This window comes from Acyrthosiphon pisum, chromosome A1 (assembly GCF_005508785.2).
Source record: "Acyrthosiphon pisum isolate AL4f chromosome A1, pea_aphid_22Mar2018_4r6ur, whole genome shotgun sequence".
NCBI lineage: Eukaryota > Metazoa > Arthropoda > Insecta > Hemiptera > Aphididae > Acyrthosiphon > Acyrthosiphon pisum.
Window position 1 is genome coordinate 141,303,177 of NC_042494.1, and position 19,786 is coordinate 141,322,962.

General features: G+C 26.3%; 1 protein-coding gene across 6 annotated transcripts in view; it reads right to left on the reverse strand.

The window, feature by feature from the left end:
• The window catches only part of AANAT2 (arylalkylamine N-acetyltransferase-like), a 21,677-nt gene extending 3,308 nt beyond the window's left edge, over positions 1-18,369 (reverse strand). The window contains exons 1-4 of one of the 6 annotated variants that reach the window (XM_008183988.3): positions 18,232-18,369; positions 17,349-17,459; positions 12,934-13,149; positions 1,828-2,110 (exon numbers count right to left, since the gene is read on the reverse strand). In XM_008183988.3, coding sequence (XP_008182210.1) covers positions 1,828-2,110; positions 12,934-13,126 — 476 coding nt within the window. In that variant the 5' untranslated portion in view covers positions 13,127-13,149; positions 17,349-17,459; positions 18,232-18,369. Of the gene's footprint in view, positions 1-1,827; positions 2,111-4,692; positions 4,916-5,720; positions 6,193-12,933; positions 13,150-16,076; positions 16,499-16,710; positions 16,866-17,348; positions 17,460-18,231 lie in introns of those variants that run through there. The other 5 variants (XM_008183989.2, XM_008183990.3, XM_008183992.2 and 2 more) reach the window with 5 other exon arrangements.
• Positions 18,370-19,786: the final 1,417 nt, after the last annotated feature.

Sequence of the window (19,786 nt, forward strand, 5' to 3'; positions counted from 1 at the left end):
TATAAGTATACTTTCGCTGTGTAACTTGTAGTAGGTAATAACAATACATTAATATTCAATAACAGATATACATATATATATATATATATATATATCATAGGCTGACTGACTGTTTCTACTCAGAATTGTTTTTCTTATACAATGATATTATATCATTGAATTCAAATTTAACACCATCCATTACAGTGACCCACTTTTAACCAACTGTACAGCAGAGTGACATCCACTTATCCACTTTTTTATAAATAGTTATATAATATGTGACGAACAGCAAACCCAAAAAAAATTGTTGTGTGAGCTATCCTATAGAGACAAAAATAAGCTATAAACACCATCCAAGTCTAAAGGATTCTATTAATTAGGTACATGTAATGAGATATACCAACACGGCAACATCCATTTTTATATAATATATCAATATATTATAGATAGTCTGCTGTAATCTGTATAATAAATAGGTATAAATGTATAATATTAATAAAATGTTATTAAAGGAGCTGCAATAAAGTAAATATAAACTGATTTCAAGTTAAATTCATATTGTGACAAAATACCATTTTCAAAAGACGATTTGCAACTTTTTTTTGTTTAATTTTAAAAATAATTGCTATATTATACGTATAATATTTAAAAAAATATTTTTTATTTTTTATACGAAAAATTAAATTTTTTTTGGACAAATTCAAATTAGCCAATTTGTAAATCTGATTATAAGAACAAAAAAAACATTGGTAAAAACATTTATCTAAGTCGAGTAGTTTATATTTGTATAATTTTTTTTAAATATTGATATTTTTTGAGTAAATTAATTTAGAACGTGGGTACAGGGTACCTATAATTACTTTTTTGAGTTTTTTCAAAATATTATTTTTGTGAATTTCTTGACATCAGTAGGTACCAGGTACCTTATTTTTTAAAATTATTTCTTAACCATAATATAACTGTCACAACTTTTGTCATACGTTGAAGTAACATACATTTTTTCCCTGTTTAATCCTGTATTATTTTGAATTTTATTACAGCTCGTTTTAAATAATTAATTGATTAAGGATTTTTAAGAATGCAGTTTTTATTTGTTCATACGCTTATAAGTTATAAGTTTATAACCATTATAATTAATGTTATTAATTTTCATTACAAAATAAATAAAATGTATATGTCATACCATTTTAGTGGGCTTATTCAAATTAACGCAAAGGGGAGTTTGGGTGTGCTCAGCACCCTAAGTTTCGAAAACAGAACCCTCATTCTTTATGCCATTCAATATTCATGGTTAATCGGTTCTCACTTTATAATAATTAATGAGTTTATGAAGTACAAAGCTATTGTTAAGTATATGTGATTACTGTGTGAAGCAAAGTTGTTTATTGTGTAATCCATGCTTATGATAAGACTTCTTCGAAAAATTAAACTTCAGCCCTCCCAGTTTTTCTACTGAAGTTGTGCCATTCAAACAACATAATATAGTAAATATCAATAAAACCTACTATTTAAGACAATAATGAATCCATATGTATTAAAATTGTTTTTTAATGTTTAGTTTAGATGTTACTATGCTAGATGGAGCTGTGTAATTCATGCTCATTTAATATGACTCAAATAGTCGACTATTGCAAAAAATTAAAAAAACTTGTTAGAGATATTAGATTGTATATTTTTTTTCGATAAAATAAAAATAAAATGTTAATAACTTTACTAATTTCAACGGTTATATTCTAATAGTAATAGATAACCGAAGTAACATCACAGAATGTGTTAAATAGATTTAATATATTCTGTGGTATTACCATATACTTATTATAATGAGATAAATATTAATAAGCTTACATTGTTTTATCAATTAGAGCTTTGCATACTCCTTGGCCTCTAAATGATTCATCTACAGAAATTATTTTTATGTCCATTACACGATCTACGTTTGGATATTTTTTAAACACATCTGCTTCTCGCTCGACTTTATCCAAAAATGCCGTAATATCATTAAACTTGGTGTAACCTTTTGTGTCTTCTTCGATTTTGTTATTTTTTTCACCGTCTACTCTGCACGTCAGATTATTTAGAACGACGCCTATTAAATCTCCATCAGGAGATACAGCTTTAAACGCCAAACCTGAATTTCAAAATAAAGTAAGTCATGTAAATGTAAATCAACATAATATCAAATATTTTATTTAAAACAATTAATTATTAATAACTTATTATTAACTGATTACTGTACAACACGGATTTATATGTATTAAAAGCTAATCAAATTGCAAAAATTTGCAAAAAAAAATGTGTTTATTGAATATTTAATTAAAACAATATATTTAAAATTATTGAACCCTACTATAATTAATAATTGTCTTTATTTTTTTCTTTACTTTCAACATTTTGTAGGTAGTTTTAATTTATAAGAAATAATAGGAATCAATTAAATGTAATATTTTTTTCTTATACTGCAATAGTATATATTTCAAAAATGTCCAAAATAACAAAAAAAAAACATCGAAATATGCAAAAATATGCACTAAAAAGTTTCATTTTTTAAATCGTTATATGTCATGAAACAAATGTTGTGCTCACTTAGTACCTATATCATACGAATATACTATCAACCAGAATAAATATGCAAATACATACCTACAAATCCACGCTCTACTGATTAGTATTTACTAGGGAAGAGATACCCTCTTCCCTAGTAAATACTAGGAGTATATAAGTAGAAAAAATCAAAATATGCAAGCACTCATCTACTTAAATCCAAAATAAGCATTAAATAATTGTTGTCTAGTGGTTTGATTAATAAATATTAAAAATAAATAAAATCTTAAATAATAATGACATTAAATAATCACGGACAATTCTCAATTCGGTTCAAATACTCATTTAACCCACCATCACAGCGGCGGTAGTGCGTGGAAGCTTAAAATAATCAAATATGAGAACCGACTATCAGCTTTACAATGTTTATATGTAAACAAAAACATGCAAAAATAGTCCAAAAAGAAGAAATATGTTTAAAAAAGTAAAAATAAATTTAAATATGTCTTTTAATAAGCAAAAATACCTAAATATGTTACATTAAATACAGATTTGGTTTTATTTTATGAATGAACTGGTTTTTAGCTGGCAATTTTTTACGATTGCGTAAAACAAATATGTAAATGTTAGAAGTCCTCTGCTCTAATAAATACATATTTGATTTTTTTTACTTTAGACCTTTTGTAATTTATTGTTATTTAAATTTAAGACTCAATTAACAGGTGTATTCTATATATGTTTGGTCAGTTTCTTAATAGTAGGTAACAAAAATCCAACAATATTTACTGTATAACATGCAAATGTAAATATATCCAAAAATATTATTATTATTGGCCCTGAACATTTTTTTTATTTTACAACAAATATTGGTAAAATAATCATAAAAATACCTCTGCTAATTATTATTTTTGTTAATTTTATGTTATCACAGTATCACTTGTTATTTAATAACGAAAACAGTTAAATTAATTTAATATTTAATTACAACATTTTCAATGAAATGTAATATATTTTTATAATATGCCCAATGGGCACTCAATAACTCAATAACTAAATCTGTTAAGGTGTGGCACCTGCATGTGTTTTCTTCGTCTTACGAAAATACAATATAGCAAGTTTTCAGCAGTGCCAATTCTGTATAAGTAAGCTTTAATAATATAGTGAATTGCCCTATTATTAAACATAAATGTTAAGTCATAAATCCGTGTTTTTTCATGTTTTTATACGATATTTTAATAGTTATGATAATTTTTAATAAATTGTAATATTTTACATACTCATAACTTGCATGAAAATTAAAGTATCATAAGAAACCTTCGACAAAGCACAAATAACTATCTTACCTTTTAGAAACGGGTGTGACGCATATGTATTTTCTCCGTCTTACACACGTACGACATAGCAAATTTTCGTTCGCTAGTTTCAATAGGTTGCTGTCAGTTTTGATATTAGAGTGAATTGACCTATTATCAAACTTTTAAGTAATAAAATTATCTGTGTTCTCTCTTTGTTTTTTTACGATATTTTAATTTTTAAGTGAGTTATGAGTCGAAAATTTGCTAAGTCGTGTGTAAGATGGAGAAAACATAAACATAAACATAACGTACGACGTCTTCTTAAGTTTGGTAATAATTCTCTATTAAGGTTAGGTATTACACAAAATTGGAACGTCTGAACACAAATTTCATATGTCGTATTATACGTGTATAAGATGGACACAACGCATGTGGGTGTGGTATTCTCTTTAAAGAGCCTTACATATTACGTATTTATTGGAAATCTATTGTAATTGATGTGATTAATTTGACGTTTGAAAAATAATATACTCTAGATAGTTGATAATTTCTTTAACTACAAGGAAAATTGTTTTTTCTTCAAATAAAAGAATAACTAGTTTAGTTACCTAATTTTTAATCTTTTAACTTTTTAACTCGGTAACACTCAGCCCTATTGATTTATTAAAAAAAATATTTTGTTATTATATTGTATGAAAGCAGTACCTATTGAATAAAAATAAAATATTATTTATACAATATAATTTAGGTATCTCCTCTATATTATGTATATTATTTTTTACTACAGTTAAAAAAAAAATGTAGAAACATGAAGAATGAAGATGCATGAACTACGAAGATGCATTATATTTTCTATTTTTATATATGAGCTCACCATTGTCCACAAAATTAAAACAGTAGTTTTCGAGTTTTGCTAAAGAATCAACATCTTCCAGCATATTTATACCCAAAATAAGAGGTTCATCTCTGAAGAAAAATTTTCTTAAAAATTCAATGACAACTTGTTTATCTTCAGCAGTAGTTGGGACAATATTGTGGATGCATTTGATGACCTCACTCATTTTTCTAAGATTTTGAATATTTTAATATTCTGAAAACTTAATACATATTTATACATTTTTTTAATCATTATTGTTAGTATTTATAATGGTAAAGTTATTGCAATCATATTATGAAATGTGATAATGCAATGATGATTTTTGAACTATAATACAGATTACAGATCACTGAAATGCTTAGGATTTTAAAATAATAATTATTGTCATTAGCTATTAGCATTTAGTTACCTAATTTTTAATCTTTTAACTTTTTAACAACTTTTTAATAGCTTTTTTGCTATTTACTTCACAATATAACATAACTGCATTTTTTATTTATCAATTTGAAAAAGCATGTGAATTTTTGACTTACGAATTGAAATTAAAATTATGAATTAAAAAAAATATTTTAAAAGTATTAGTTTGGAATAATTATGATTTATATGAGTGTTTCACTAATTATTACTATACCACTTTAATGATGATATAGATTATGGAGTAGTACATTATATTAATAAAAAAATAATTATGACAGTATTTAAAAATTTCTACCAATAGTGTTTTGAAAAATGTAACGTAATTTATTTTGGCCACACCCAATCACGATTTACTATTCATAAGGAAATAATAGCAACATGAAGCAGTATAAATCATAATTATGTTTATTTAAAAACTTTGAAATCTTAGACATTTTTATAAATTATAATTTTTAAAAATAAACTCGAACTCAAAAAAAGAAAATAAAGTCTATTTAATTCACTATCTATTGAATTTAATAATAATATTATGCATTATTGTTTTTTTTATGTATAAGAAGTAGGTACCTATATAATAATTTTATTACCAACAAAACATTATTACCTACCTTAATCTAATTATTCGGCGTTGGTCTATGTATTAATAGAGTCGTATTAGACTTTTATGCGTTTAATTTGATGATTGTAATTCGTTGATCTGTAGCGTGAAACTACGGCAATAGAACTTTACTCGACTCGGGGATTTTTGGTTTTCGGGGTCTCCATAGCGACAAATAAGGGCGTCTCTATCATCGTTCAACACGACCTTGTTCACAATTGATTATATCTCAATATCCTTAATTTTCTTTCTATTCTCGACCGTAGTAATAAATTTTATCAAAATATAAAAGCGTTCATTAATATTATCACAGAAATACACGAAATTGCACTTAATTAATGGGTACTTCGATAATTGTACTGGAATATTTAGTTTTTAATGGAGTTACTAACCTAACCTACTTTAATAGACTCATTTCATATAATATGGCACTTAGGTTGTATTGTAAATTATAATTCAACTCTAGTAAATGTAGGTAAAATTACGCACACAATTTTGAAAATGCTACAAATTTTTACTTTGAAATATACAGTAATAATAATACATATTAACATATTATATCTAATACCTATAATCTATATAAATATTAAAATATGCAACACACATATTATAATATACATTCGACGACATACTATTGTAATAAACTATCGATTGGGTTAATTGCTTAGCTTATCGGTTGCAGGTAGCAGGACCGTTGATGTGAGAAATATCTGAGGATGGTTGATAAAATTTAGACTAGTTGAAAAGTTAAAGTTTTTTATTGTAAAATATTCTTCAGAAAAATATGCTAAGTCCAAAACGACAAAATCGTTATACTGTCTCGCGCGAAGGTGCTCGTATGTACGATGGTACCTCACGTCTGAATACAGGCCGTTTCGGCTCTGGTTTTATAAAGCTTTCTTACTCTCCTACGTCCTTCCCTCTGTCTATCGACTTATCCGTTGTCCATATAGGACATGTGTCAATTTATTATCTGTAGAATCTCACGCCTTTTCGGTTCGAGAGCCACATCCCAGAATCATATAGTTTAACATACACCATACGTTATTCATTAGATACTGTGTGTCATGTATATATAATATATATCTGTTATGTAATAATCATATAATATCCTGTTCTCAATTATATAATATACCAGTGGCGTGACGAAGGTCTTAATTTGAGGCACGTGCCTCAGTTAGGTAACGTTTAATCGATAGCAAATATCAGTAACAAAATTATATTATTCTGATATGAATTTATAGAAAAGGCTTTTCCTCTCTATAGATGCCCTTATAAGTTGCTATTCGTATTAACCTTTTTAGTTTCCTTTAACTTTAACCTAAATGCTGTTATGAAAAATACTTAAAATCTTCAACACGTTATATTCAATCCGAGATTGGATTAATGGTAATTGGTACTCTGAATAAATTTCAGTCCATTTTAGTGGAAACAATTTAATATGATTTGTACAATTAGATTAGTATCAATTTGTCAATTTGTGTGACATTACGTAAAAAACTTGACAGTATTTTGTCAATCAAATGTGAAATGTTCAGTATGTATAGGTACTTATTATTACCCAGTCCTGTAAAGAATACTTTTAAAAAGTACTCGAGTAAATACTCAAATACAGTTTTTTTTTAAGTATTTAAGATACTACTCAAATACTTTAATTGTAAAGTACTTCAAATACTACTCAAATACTTTTTAAATATTTTTGGTTTTTAAAGTGGGTTTCTAAATATCGTAATATAAACACATAGGTAGTAGGTAATCTAATAGTTATCTAATATAGTTTTAAAGGGAATATTGTTATTCAATATTCAATAACTTTTTTTAGAAATCTGGTTTTCACAAACCTTTGGGCTTCAGAAATACAGAATATTAAATAAAACTATTATTCTATTATTGTAGTTGACAATAATATTTGTCCAACCAATTATTTCGAATAAAAATAAAATGTTCGAAATAAAAAACCAAAGTATTCAATACCAAAAATTATTTAATACAAAAAAAAGTATTTAAAATACCATTCAAAATACTTCATGCTGAAAGTATTTAAAAAAGTTATTTAATACTTAAAAAAGTATTTGAATACTTTTACTCAAATACTTTTACTTAAATACTTTACAGGACTGTTATTACCTACAAGTTACAACCTTGATTACACGATTTTATAGCATTATTGCTATAAACCGAAAATTCACCGTACAAAACCCTTACCTATTTAATAGTTATAAATTGTAATTACCAGCGAGCTATAAATTGCCTCAATTTGTATATTTTTCATGATTCCTGTAACACTTGATTTAAAAAATCTTTAAGTAAACTGCACCAGAGACACTTGATGCCGAATGCTCAAGTTTAATAAAAACATTGATTAATAATGTCATTAATTAGTATTCATAATCAATGAAAATATGTTTTATAATGATAACTATAATGTAATGCACCAATCATAAATCTAAATTAAATTCCAATCTTAATATTATGTTTAAGTAACCATTAGATCACTATAATTGAATATTTAATATTGATTAATTAGATATTTAGAGGTTGCTTATGCAACTCAGCATTAGTACTTACTAGTTTAACTAGGTACTTAATCCAATAAATATAAAAACCACTTTTAATAATGTATAATATTATTGTTTAACAGAACCTACATCCGGATATGTTATTATCCCGTTGGTTATTAAAATAATTAATTATGCCTACATAAGTACATAACATATACAGGGTGTTACCACTGGGTACCTTCCCTAATCTTATTATTCATATCATTTATCACTTACTTGTCACCAATTAAACTTATTTATTATACTAAGAACATGTATAGATTGTAGATTACTTTAAATAAATAGAAAAAAAAAATAAAAAGTACGCAACATATTTTAATTTAATGATTGCAACTTGCAATTATTGAGATCTGATGATTGATTGTCTGAAGAATATTATAACTTTCCAATTGTACCTATCTATTAGTTTTTAGAATGTTGTTAAGAGGACCTGAGGACGCTACACCCGCATTTGTTGTCTCTGTATTACGAGTACGTATGACATGATAAATTTACGCTCAGTAGTTTACGTTTAGGTTCGTCAGTTTAAAAATTATAGGTGTATATAATATAAGTATACCAACCTATTATGAAACTTAATTGTAAGAACATTATCTGTGTTCGTATGACAGTTTTTTAGAACAATTCAGTCTTTATAAGCGAGTTATGAGTGTTTTTAAATTGCATTATTTTATAGGTATACTCAAAACACGGTAAAAAAGTGGGTAAGTGGATGTCACTCTGCTGTACAGTAGGTTACAAGTTTGTCACTGTATATTTCTGTACTTTCGGTGGTGGATGTTTGTCCATCGTCCCTTCGGTCCTCGGACAGGATAGTGTAATTTTACTGTATTCGATTTGAATGCAATGATTGCATTCGATAAAAAACGATTCTGAGCGGACGAGGGAATCTTTTTTATTTAATTTTATTCGTTTCCATGGTGATAAGCAAAGCGTTATAAGAACAGCATAAGAACGATTTATATAAATAGGTAATTTATATAATTATAATTTATAATTAGAAAATATCATAAAAATGAAAAAAAATAAAAATAAAATAAAAAGCTCAAAAGTCGCTCAAATGTTTTAAAATTTCACCATGTTTACCTATAAGGCTAATATAAGTAAACAACCCAAATTTCAAGTTTTTACGAATGTTTTTAACCAAATTAAAACAAAAAAATTCCAAAATTAAAATGTCTATAAATAGCTCAAACATAACTTTAAACCGTAAGGAACAAAATCCAATATAAAACAAAAAAGGTCTCTTGTCATTTTTCAGTTGAAGCAATATTTCTGGTAGAAAACGTCGTCCGTAATTATTTAATATTATAAAATCGTGAAATCATACGTTTTTTATCCTTTAACCGCTTTTATTTCGAGTATCGTTTCGAAAATCGAAAAATGACCTATCTAAAGTACCAGCTCAATAACATTACCTTTCAGAAAAGATGCTACACTTGATACTTTTGAGCAAGTTTAGGGGGAGAAAAAGTGATTACAGAATAAAAAAGAAATAAATATCATTGTAAAACCAATACATTCCTCGCTCCGCTCAGAATCTAAAATTGAAGAATCGTAAAAAACCAGCATACAAACACGGATAATGCTCTTTCCATCAAATTTCATAATTGATCGATCCACTCTAATTTTTAAACTAGGAGCTAAACTTCAATTGGGAGCCTATTCTTGAAAGTATAGTAGATCTAGTAGATCGATATTCGTATACGAACCATTCTACTGGTAGATATTCTACTACCAACTAAAAACCGTATTCTTGAACGCCAATAGAATAGTTGGTAATAGAACTGGTCATGCACGAATATTACTCGAATGGTGCGGAACGGCAACGTCGCAATGTCGTCCATTCAGTGGTTGAAATTTGTATGTGCACGCGTAATTAGTGAAAATTCAAAATTCAAAATTCAAAATAATATTTCAATATTACGCTCTTTTTCCTTTTTGTTTTTATAGCGACCATTCCGTTCTCGATCACTGTATCTCTTTTTGTTTTTATAGCGACCATTCCGTTCTCGATCTCTGTATCTCTTTATGTGTTTTTTGTGTTTTTATTTTTTGTACGATGGCGAATAAGTTGATGACACCGTCACAAAAAGAAGCTTTGGTGAAATTTATGGAAAACCACCCTGATCTTAGGAAAGGCAAATTTTCCATACATTTTACCACAGCAATAGCAAAAAAAAAACGTGGGTGGAATGCCAAACTATGCTACACAGAATCCCCGAACCGGCCAAAGATTGGTATGAATGGCGAAAAGTAATAATTGCTAGATACTTAATATTTGAAGTTTGTACTATAGGTAGTATAAATATTGATAAAACAAGCAGAAATTCTAACATAAGATATTAAGAAAATATTTACCCCGTAATCAAATATTACTGTAGGTACAAGAGGTACATATTTAAGAAAATAGCTCTAACATTAATTAAAATTAATTAGCGAACATATAAAATATTTTAAAAAAAAAATATTATAGTATAACTGTAAAGTACCTATCTGCTTTTGATATTATTTTAATTAATATCTTTATTTAATGTATGAAATGTGACTCACGTTGGAAAGGATTTAGAGCTTCACGAGAATTTTGTAAAATCTCAGTATCCATTTCTATGACCTCCAAATTTTCAACAGCTTGGAAATTTTCAAACAAATCCAAGTCATCCATATTGAATAAATTGAACATAAAACACTTGAAGCAAGCAGCAGAGTAGCACAACAAAAGTTGACAGTTGATTAAGCATTTCTGTCTTAGTAGGCACTTTTCGAAATATTTTTGTTATTAATTAAATAATCCTTAAGTCATAACTTATGACTTAAAGATTTTATGACAATTACCGAAGTATAAACTGATAAACGCAAATATAATATTAATAAAATAATAAAGAAAAAGACTTTGTATGGAATTTTCATTTTTGTCTTTAAAATGACGATGTAATAGAATAATAACGTAAAATAGCGCTAAAAACATCAAAATAGCAAACTAGTGTCAAAACTTCAAAGTATACAACAAAAAATTTTTAATTTGACTTCATCTGAAATCTGAAACATATTTGTAACTCACTTAGGTGTTGCTAGGACTTTTTAAAACAAATATGCAAATGCTACAAGTGACGAGCCCTGGTTATAACATAATATAATATATGCAGTGCATATAGATATAATCAAATAGATTTTAATATATATTATCTGAAATTTCAAAACGTAATTAAGTTAGAAATAAATGAATATGGTAATGTGTTTGATGCAAAATGTATATAAATAATTATAATAATAAATAATAGGTAATCAATATATTTTAGTAAACCTTATTATTAAAGATTAAGGGATGCATATTATATATATAATTATATAAATACCTATTATTTGGTCCTAATAAGTAATAAATACTTAATTGGAATTCACCATAATAAATTATAGTTATTTCAGTTACATTATTATACAGGATGATCCGATGATCATTTTATTATGATTCATGAACCACTCACTCTATCAAAAACCAACGTGTCAGAAAATATTATTTTATATAGCTTGTTTATGTTGTTACAAAATAATCTTTTTTAAAAATTATATTTTTTACCATTTTTATCGTATACATTTTTATTTATTTGAACGTAACACATTCAAATCTGCAAAATATGGTAAAGCCGAGGCTTGATTTTAATAATAAAAAAATATATATTCATTTTATACTCCGAAGCAGGAATATCTTTTGGAGTATTTCAATACTTACATAAAAATCAAATTTAGAGTGAAGTGGTACAAATAACTCGTAAAATGTAATACTATAGTAATCTATTACTATACTCTATACTTTAATACATATGTATATTTTACATAGGTTCATAATGTTGTTTAACTTTACAATAATATATTCATCATTATTAAAGTTTACACGAAAATTATGAAACGAATAATGATCACGATATTAGACATAGGTAGGTGTTAGAAAAAAAATGTGTGAAATATAATATATAATTCATTAATATTGGTATAAATGATAACATAATTAAAAAGTGTATTAGCTTATAAACTAGGTTCAAATAAATGCGTAATTAAATCGGGCGCCATTATAGCTTAAACGATTATTCGTATACGAATAAACCACACGACCCGTTTGTACGTAGTAGAATCCGGTAGTAGAATAAAATCCGTTCGTATACGACCGGCGATCAAGAATTCGGTTTTGTCAAAGTACCTAGTAGGAAAAAGTACAAAATATATTCGTATACGAATATCGTTCTACTACTTTCAAGAATAGGCCCCCTGCTGAGCATAAATTTGCTATGTTATGCATTCGTAAGTAGTAAACAACAGGTGTTGGTGTAGCGGCCTCTTAAAGATCAATTTGTAAAATGGAGCAACCAAATTCAACTATCAATTTTAAGTATTATAGACTAATTAAAAAATGTTCAATAATTGGTGTGTTTATTTATAACTATATTATAATTTATAACCATAATATGTTATTAACACTTACCTATATATGTATAATCGGATATCTAATCGGATATCTAAGGGCTAATGAGTAATGATATATTATAGTAAAATGTACAATTTAGAATTATTATTACTTATAAGTACTTACTGTTATTACTACTACTTATTAGTTATTACTATAATATTATTCAGTTGATTTGTTCAAAACTAGTTTATTTCACTCACCATTATCGAATAATCCAATTATGTAATTTTTAAAATTCTTAGCGATGTCTTTCTCTTTTATTAACTCCACAGATGCATTCAGCGGTTCATCTCGGATAAAATATTGTAGCAAAAACTCAATCACGGTAATTTCATCTTTTGTAATGATAGGAACAACTTTAAAAGCATATTCAGATGGCATAGCTGCATTCATTTTGCTGATTTATGAATTTCTATCTATAAATTTTTTTTTAATAATAATAATAAATAGTTTGTAATAAATTGTGAATATATAGTGTATATGTATTATATATTTATATATACTATATACTGGGTGATTCACCCCTTTTTTTCTTCAATTCTGCAGTTATTCAAAATCTGATTTTTTAAATTTTCAATTATTCTTTAAGAACATATTTTCAAATTCTTGAGCATTTTTTGCTCTACTTAAAAAGTGTCTTGTAGAGATACAAACTTCTGTATTTTTTTTTCAAATGAGAACACCTACTATTTGACTATAAATTGTATACAGTAGATAATTTTTCTGAAATTTTTGACGTGTCAAAATCAAAATTCGTACAAGTAGTTTTAGATTCTGAGTGGAACGATGTAAATCATACGATGTATTGATTTTACAATAATGTGTGTGTTTTTTTTTTTTTTTTTTTTGTGTCTTTGTACACGATAAGTAGTCGAAATAATGCTTCGATTTTCAACTTCGGTATCTTGTTTGATTGGAAAGTAAATATTGTTGGTGCATTGGGGAGGTCAAAATTTAAAATTCCCAGTAATTTTCAAAAGCGCCGTGAAAAACAAAAGAAAAATTAAGGAAAAACAGGAATTTTTATGCAAGATAAGTTTTCCAAAAAATCGATTTTGGTTTTTAGTGAAACTTTAAAACAAATGACCGTAGATATATGACATTTTCACTGGTTGTTTATATTTCCAATTTCTATACATGATAAAATTTTCAAAATATTTTGATTTGTTTTAAACTATTTAGGGACATTTTCAGTTTCCAATTTTTTTAGTTTTTTTTTCTATGAATGTCAATAAAACTTTATTTGTTGAGTAAAAATACTTGAAAATTTAATACAAGGATCGTACTATATTGTTACAATGATATTTGAAAAATATTAAAAATCCTTAGTCACAGTTTTTATTTATTAGCATTTAAAGTTAAAAAATTGACAAAATATGTAAAAATCACGAAAATTAGCAAATTATTTTGTTGTAATCTTATTTTGTTGTAATTGAAAAACGAATGACTGTGGATACTTGAAAATTTCACTGAATGTTTAAAAGAGTAAAAATTTAATACAAGACTTATGATATAATATTACAATAGCAGTTGAAAAATATTAAAAATACATAGGCATAATTTTATTTTATAGGCATTTAAAGATCGAATTTTGACAAAATTTATGAAATTTAAAATTCAATAATTATTTTGTAGTTAAAAATGTATAAAATTTTCAACTTTTATATCTAAGGATTGAAAATTTATAACAAGATTCCATGTAATTAGTTAACTCTATTACCAAAAAAATCTAAAAAATACATTTACACAATTTATTTTTATAGTCATTTTATCGATATCAATAATTTGTAAAAATGGCCCAATACGTATAATAAATAGGTACTCGATCTAATTTTATGTCAATTTCATATTTATGTAAAACCATTCTTAAGGAATATTATCTTAAAGACAAACGCTTTAATATCTAAGAAACTACTCATTCAAGTTTTGAATTAGGTACATCAAAATTTTCAAAAAAATTATCCATTAAATAATTTACAGTAAAAAATGGGGAGTTTTCATTTGAAAAACAGAAGTCTGTATCGACACAAGACACTCCTTAAGTAGTACAAAAAAATTCATTTATTTGAAAATATGGGCTTTGAGTATACTTAAAAATTCCAAAAATCAGAATTTGAACAAATCCATTATTAAAGGAAAAATGTGGGTTGGGGGTGAGCATTTTTGGTGAATCAATCTGTATATTATATTATATTCATAAAATCAATTGTATCACCTTGTAACTTCTTGTTTAATCCACATTCGTATGGAAATTGAATATAGGTAAGAAAGAATAAAACAGACAACATGAGAATAGACTTAAGAGCTATAATGTTATACTTTTTGTATATTTCGTGATTATAATAATTGTTTTTATGATACCTATTCATAAACTGTATAATGTACCTACCCATAAATTCTACAATTTAATTTAATTTTACAGATATACATTATTTATTTTTCTTTATCTTACTACATTGTTTCCTTATGCTTTTGATTACATTCAAGTATTCAAGATGTTATAGGTACTTGTATGTTTATTTGTTAACAGTAAATTAACTATAATTTGTACATTTGTAGAGTTATAGTCAGACCAATAATCGAAATGATAAATAATTAGTTTTGTGTTAAAATAGATACCTAATATTGTATGCAGATAAAATGTAATAGATTATTATATTATAAATTAAAAATATATATTTAGTTGAAAGTTAATTACTCATTTTTTTATCCTCGGTATTTCAATATATCAAAATTATTTAGCATAAAAACACAATTACATAATATAGTATATTATGTAATGTATTTTGATTCCATTATATTTTAAACAACAAGAATTAGAATATTTCATTGTAAAATTTTATCTTTTAATCCTAGAATGTTTTTTCCTTATTATTTCTCAATAGTTCAAAGTACATAATTTAAAATACTTTATTCATTACATTGCATCTGTGACACAAAATGTATTTCAAAATAAATTTATTACATACTTATTTAATTTTTTCTTATTAATTTTAATTCATATAACTTTTCTTTTATATGTTTATGGCTTAGAAAACGATTTAAAATAAAGAATAAGTAGGTGTATGTAAGTATGTAGATTGGTAGGTAATTAAAACAGCAATATTTTTGTTTTTTTGTTACATTTGTTAAATTGTTTTTTGTTACTAAAATACATCATGAAATGCATTATTAAGTATTAAGTATTATTTTTTCCTGCTTATATGAAAATGTTGTTATAATTAAATGTGTTTTATACTATCATCATTTTACTAGTAAGCGAAACAAATTATTTATTACTAATAACAAAAACAATAATTTACCAATTGAATGTAGGTATAAATCTATTATAATAACCACATACCTATAATAATCATCAAACAATGTTAATGCGGATGATGGAAATTAAACTATGAACTATTAAATTAAAACAAATTATCATCAACAAAACACGATCGATCTAATTAGGTACTCATTTTATATTACCCGTGTTCTAAAGAAATAAAGAATGTGTTTAAATGATACACTCCAATATAAGATAATTAATGAACGTAAATATTGTCAGACACAGGTGTACTACTACAACTCTCAAATAAAGTGTACACCTTTCTAATTCATTGCTTTTCGTGAATTCGTTTATACATAGCTACAGCTGTTCACCACATTTCTAATTTTCGTTGCCTTAAATAGTTATGTATTGTACTGTACTACTATTGTATACCTACACATCGGATTATCAGAGAATTTAATTATTCATATCTACCCACAATGCAATAAATATTATAAAAACAAACGATTTATTATTTCAGTATTATGTGTATTGTGTACCTTATTTATGCGCTCGTTAAATGTAAAATTAATTTGTATATACTAGTAATATAAATTAGTATAATATTTATTACAGTTATTTGAATTATATTTTACCTAAATGTAGTATTTTATACAAAAATTATTATAAGCAAAAAATCAACTAAATTAATATAATATATACTATTTACCTGCAGTGTCCATCCATTTTTATATATCAAAAACTAAAATAATATACAGCTCATACTTATTATAGGTACATAATATATTTAATATTGACCTCAATGGTAACACATCCATTTTGCGAAGAATAGCTTTGTTACCGTTGACTCTATTTAATCACTGTAGAGTATACTCGGTCTGGCGAGAAAATACGTAACGAAAATCTATCCTTCTGCACATCCCCACGTGACACTCTGTCATAGTGAAACCGGTCTCTGTGGCAGGGTGTCGCGAGGGAATGCGCAGACTCGGCGTATGCTCTCTCGCTGGACAGAGCATAAATTGAGTAGGTACACTCTAATACCTAAGTATTATAATTATATAATATCTCATGAATTCTGGAGAAATTATTCACCGTACGTCGATTACATTTATATGTACAGCCGTACAGGCCTTTTCGGTTCGTGTGAAAATATCATTTTTCACCCAACCACGCATAATAAATATAATATGTACCTATGTAGGTGCCTACGACATACATATTATGTAATATGTAGGTATTCTAATATGAGTTATGTATATTACATAGTGCTTGATATTTTAATTCTAGTTGAAATACGAATAATTATTATTTTATGTAAGATAATTGAATTAAAACAATTCTCACTTTTTCCACGGTGGAGGTAACCACTAACCACTACACCTGGTCAGGCTTAGGTGAGCTTCCGATTATGCTTTCGCCGTCCGATTGTCCAAACCGCTTTGAGGTCACTTCGGGCTCATTAAAATGTTTTCAAAATTAAAATTTATCACAATTGTCAATAATTATAGGGACTACCCAATAACCGTATTATATACATGTAATACCTAAGTATATATGCTATCATAAAATATTTAATCATTTACCATTATCTATATCTATATGTGACCTGACCATATAATAAACACGGGTGCCAGTAATATTCCTTCAAAATATCTAATAACATACCTATTTAATTATTTGTATAATTATTGTATGATTTGTATGGTTTATGGTTATAGACTTTGGAATTATATACCGCTAAAATTTAGTACAGTCTTTATAAATAATATGTAAAGTTATATCATATTATAATTATATTTAATGCTACAAGTATTAATAAAAAAAACAGAAGTTTTGGTAATTTTTTTAAAAACGGGAAATTAAAATTTTCATAATATTATTAAAAATGCGTATTATAATAAAATTGACAACATCGAGATTTTGTAGTTCAGATATATTACCTAAGTAAATTATAAAATCTAGTTGACACAGGTAATGACATTTAATTTGTGTATCTATATAATAATAAACTCATACGTTAATACATAGTAGTACCTACAGTCATAGGCGCAATTTCAACTTTTGATTTGGGGGGCTGAATATATTATTGGCAAGCAGACCATTGCTGCAATATAGCATATTAAAATTGTATGTCCTAGGTTTTTTTGGAGGGCTTAGCACCCCCAAGCCCCCCAATTTGCACCTATGCCTACAGTATTTTATGATTTACTTATCGTTTAATACCTACCTTATTGTTGCGGTTTTATTTTACTTCTTGAACCACATACATACTTAACTATTTAAATTTTAAACATAAACACATTACACTGAAATACTGAATATACTGTAACATGAAACACTTCTATTGTAGATTAATTAAATGCATTTTGTAAATTCAACAAAAACGTTATCTTATTTGAATATGTATTGAAATATGTATGTTATGTTTACAAGATTTCATGACGCACAACATTATGTACGGAAATAAAGATAACACCAACGAATTAATTTTCATCTATCTCATATAGTAAAATGAACGTTCATATGAAATACATTTGATACACAGACAGTCCAAGGTTATTGGTTGGGAAATATATAATATATATAATCCATATCATAAAAAAAATGAAATTCTGTTACAAAAAACAATGTGAAACATTTCGATTTTAACACAACTATATAAGTATTAGGTAGGAAGAGTATTTGTAAGTATTATAAACTTACTGAATTAGAATGTAAATAAATATTATTAGAAACCAGTAAAATATATGCGGGAGCTGGGTGTGCTACCTGAGACAACTTCAATACAGTGCAAGTGTCTAAATTAATGCAATTTCGCTGCAGTGAAAACGATCGAATAGCATTATTAATATAAACACTTAAGTGGTCCGTAAATATTTACAGTTCGTATAAATAATTTACTAGTTTAAAATGCATTGAATATATTAATGAATACGATGTAAATGAGTAAATGCATAACGATTTACATTATGTGCATTGTAATTGCAAGTCACCTAACGTTACTGTTGTTTTAAAATACATTTAATATAAATATGATATTATAGACATATAGTTACAATTCACAAACGTATGGCGATAAAAAATCAAATAATCATAAACATTTTATGGACGTTAAAAAGAAATACAAACATATTTGTATCGGCGTTATGCGCATTACCGCGGAATGTGCAAGTTTATTATGATATATTATAATCATATTAATATAAAAATAATTAAAATTGAAATTCTAAAAAGTTTAAAAGTACCTACAAATCAACAAATTTGTGGAGTTTTCGAAGTAAAAGCCAAAAATCAAAAATGATGCTTTAACGAATCGCCATCATATTTATAGATAGGTAACCTATAACTATAATAATTATTTGCGGAAATATTTTTTCACCACATTTTTAATTAACATAAACTATTAGCAATGAGTTTTTTGTGTTATTATTTTTTCTGCTGACATTTCATATAGACATTTTTCGAGCTCATGGATTCTTTAATCATTGCGGTATTAAAATTTAAGCTGTTGGGCCTATTTTTATTATGTGACATTCAACCACAGAAACACGTCGTATTTATGGGTTATTCTATGTTCAAAAATTTGAAATATGAGCATCCAAAATTCCAAGGCTTGAAGGCTACCAGCACTGGATATTATACAGTATTGAGCAATAAGCATACCCTGATTATTACAGTTATGACGGAAAGTCTAAAATCATTTATTTTTATAAAAAAAAAAACAATCCCGAATGTATGATATTTAGCTATGCGAAAGTTTCCTCACCAGTCGCCCGATTAGT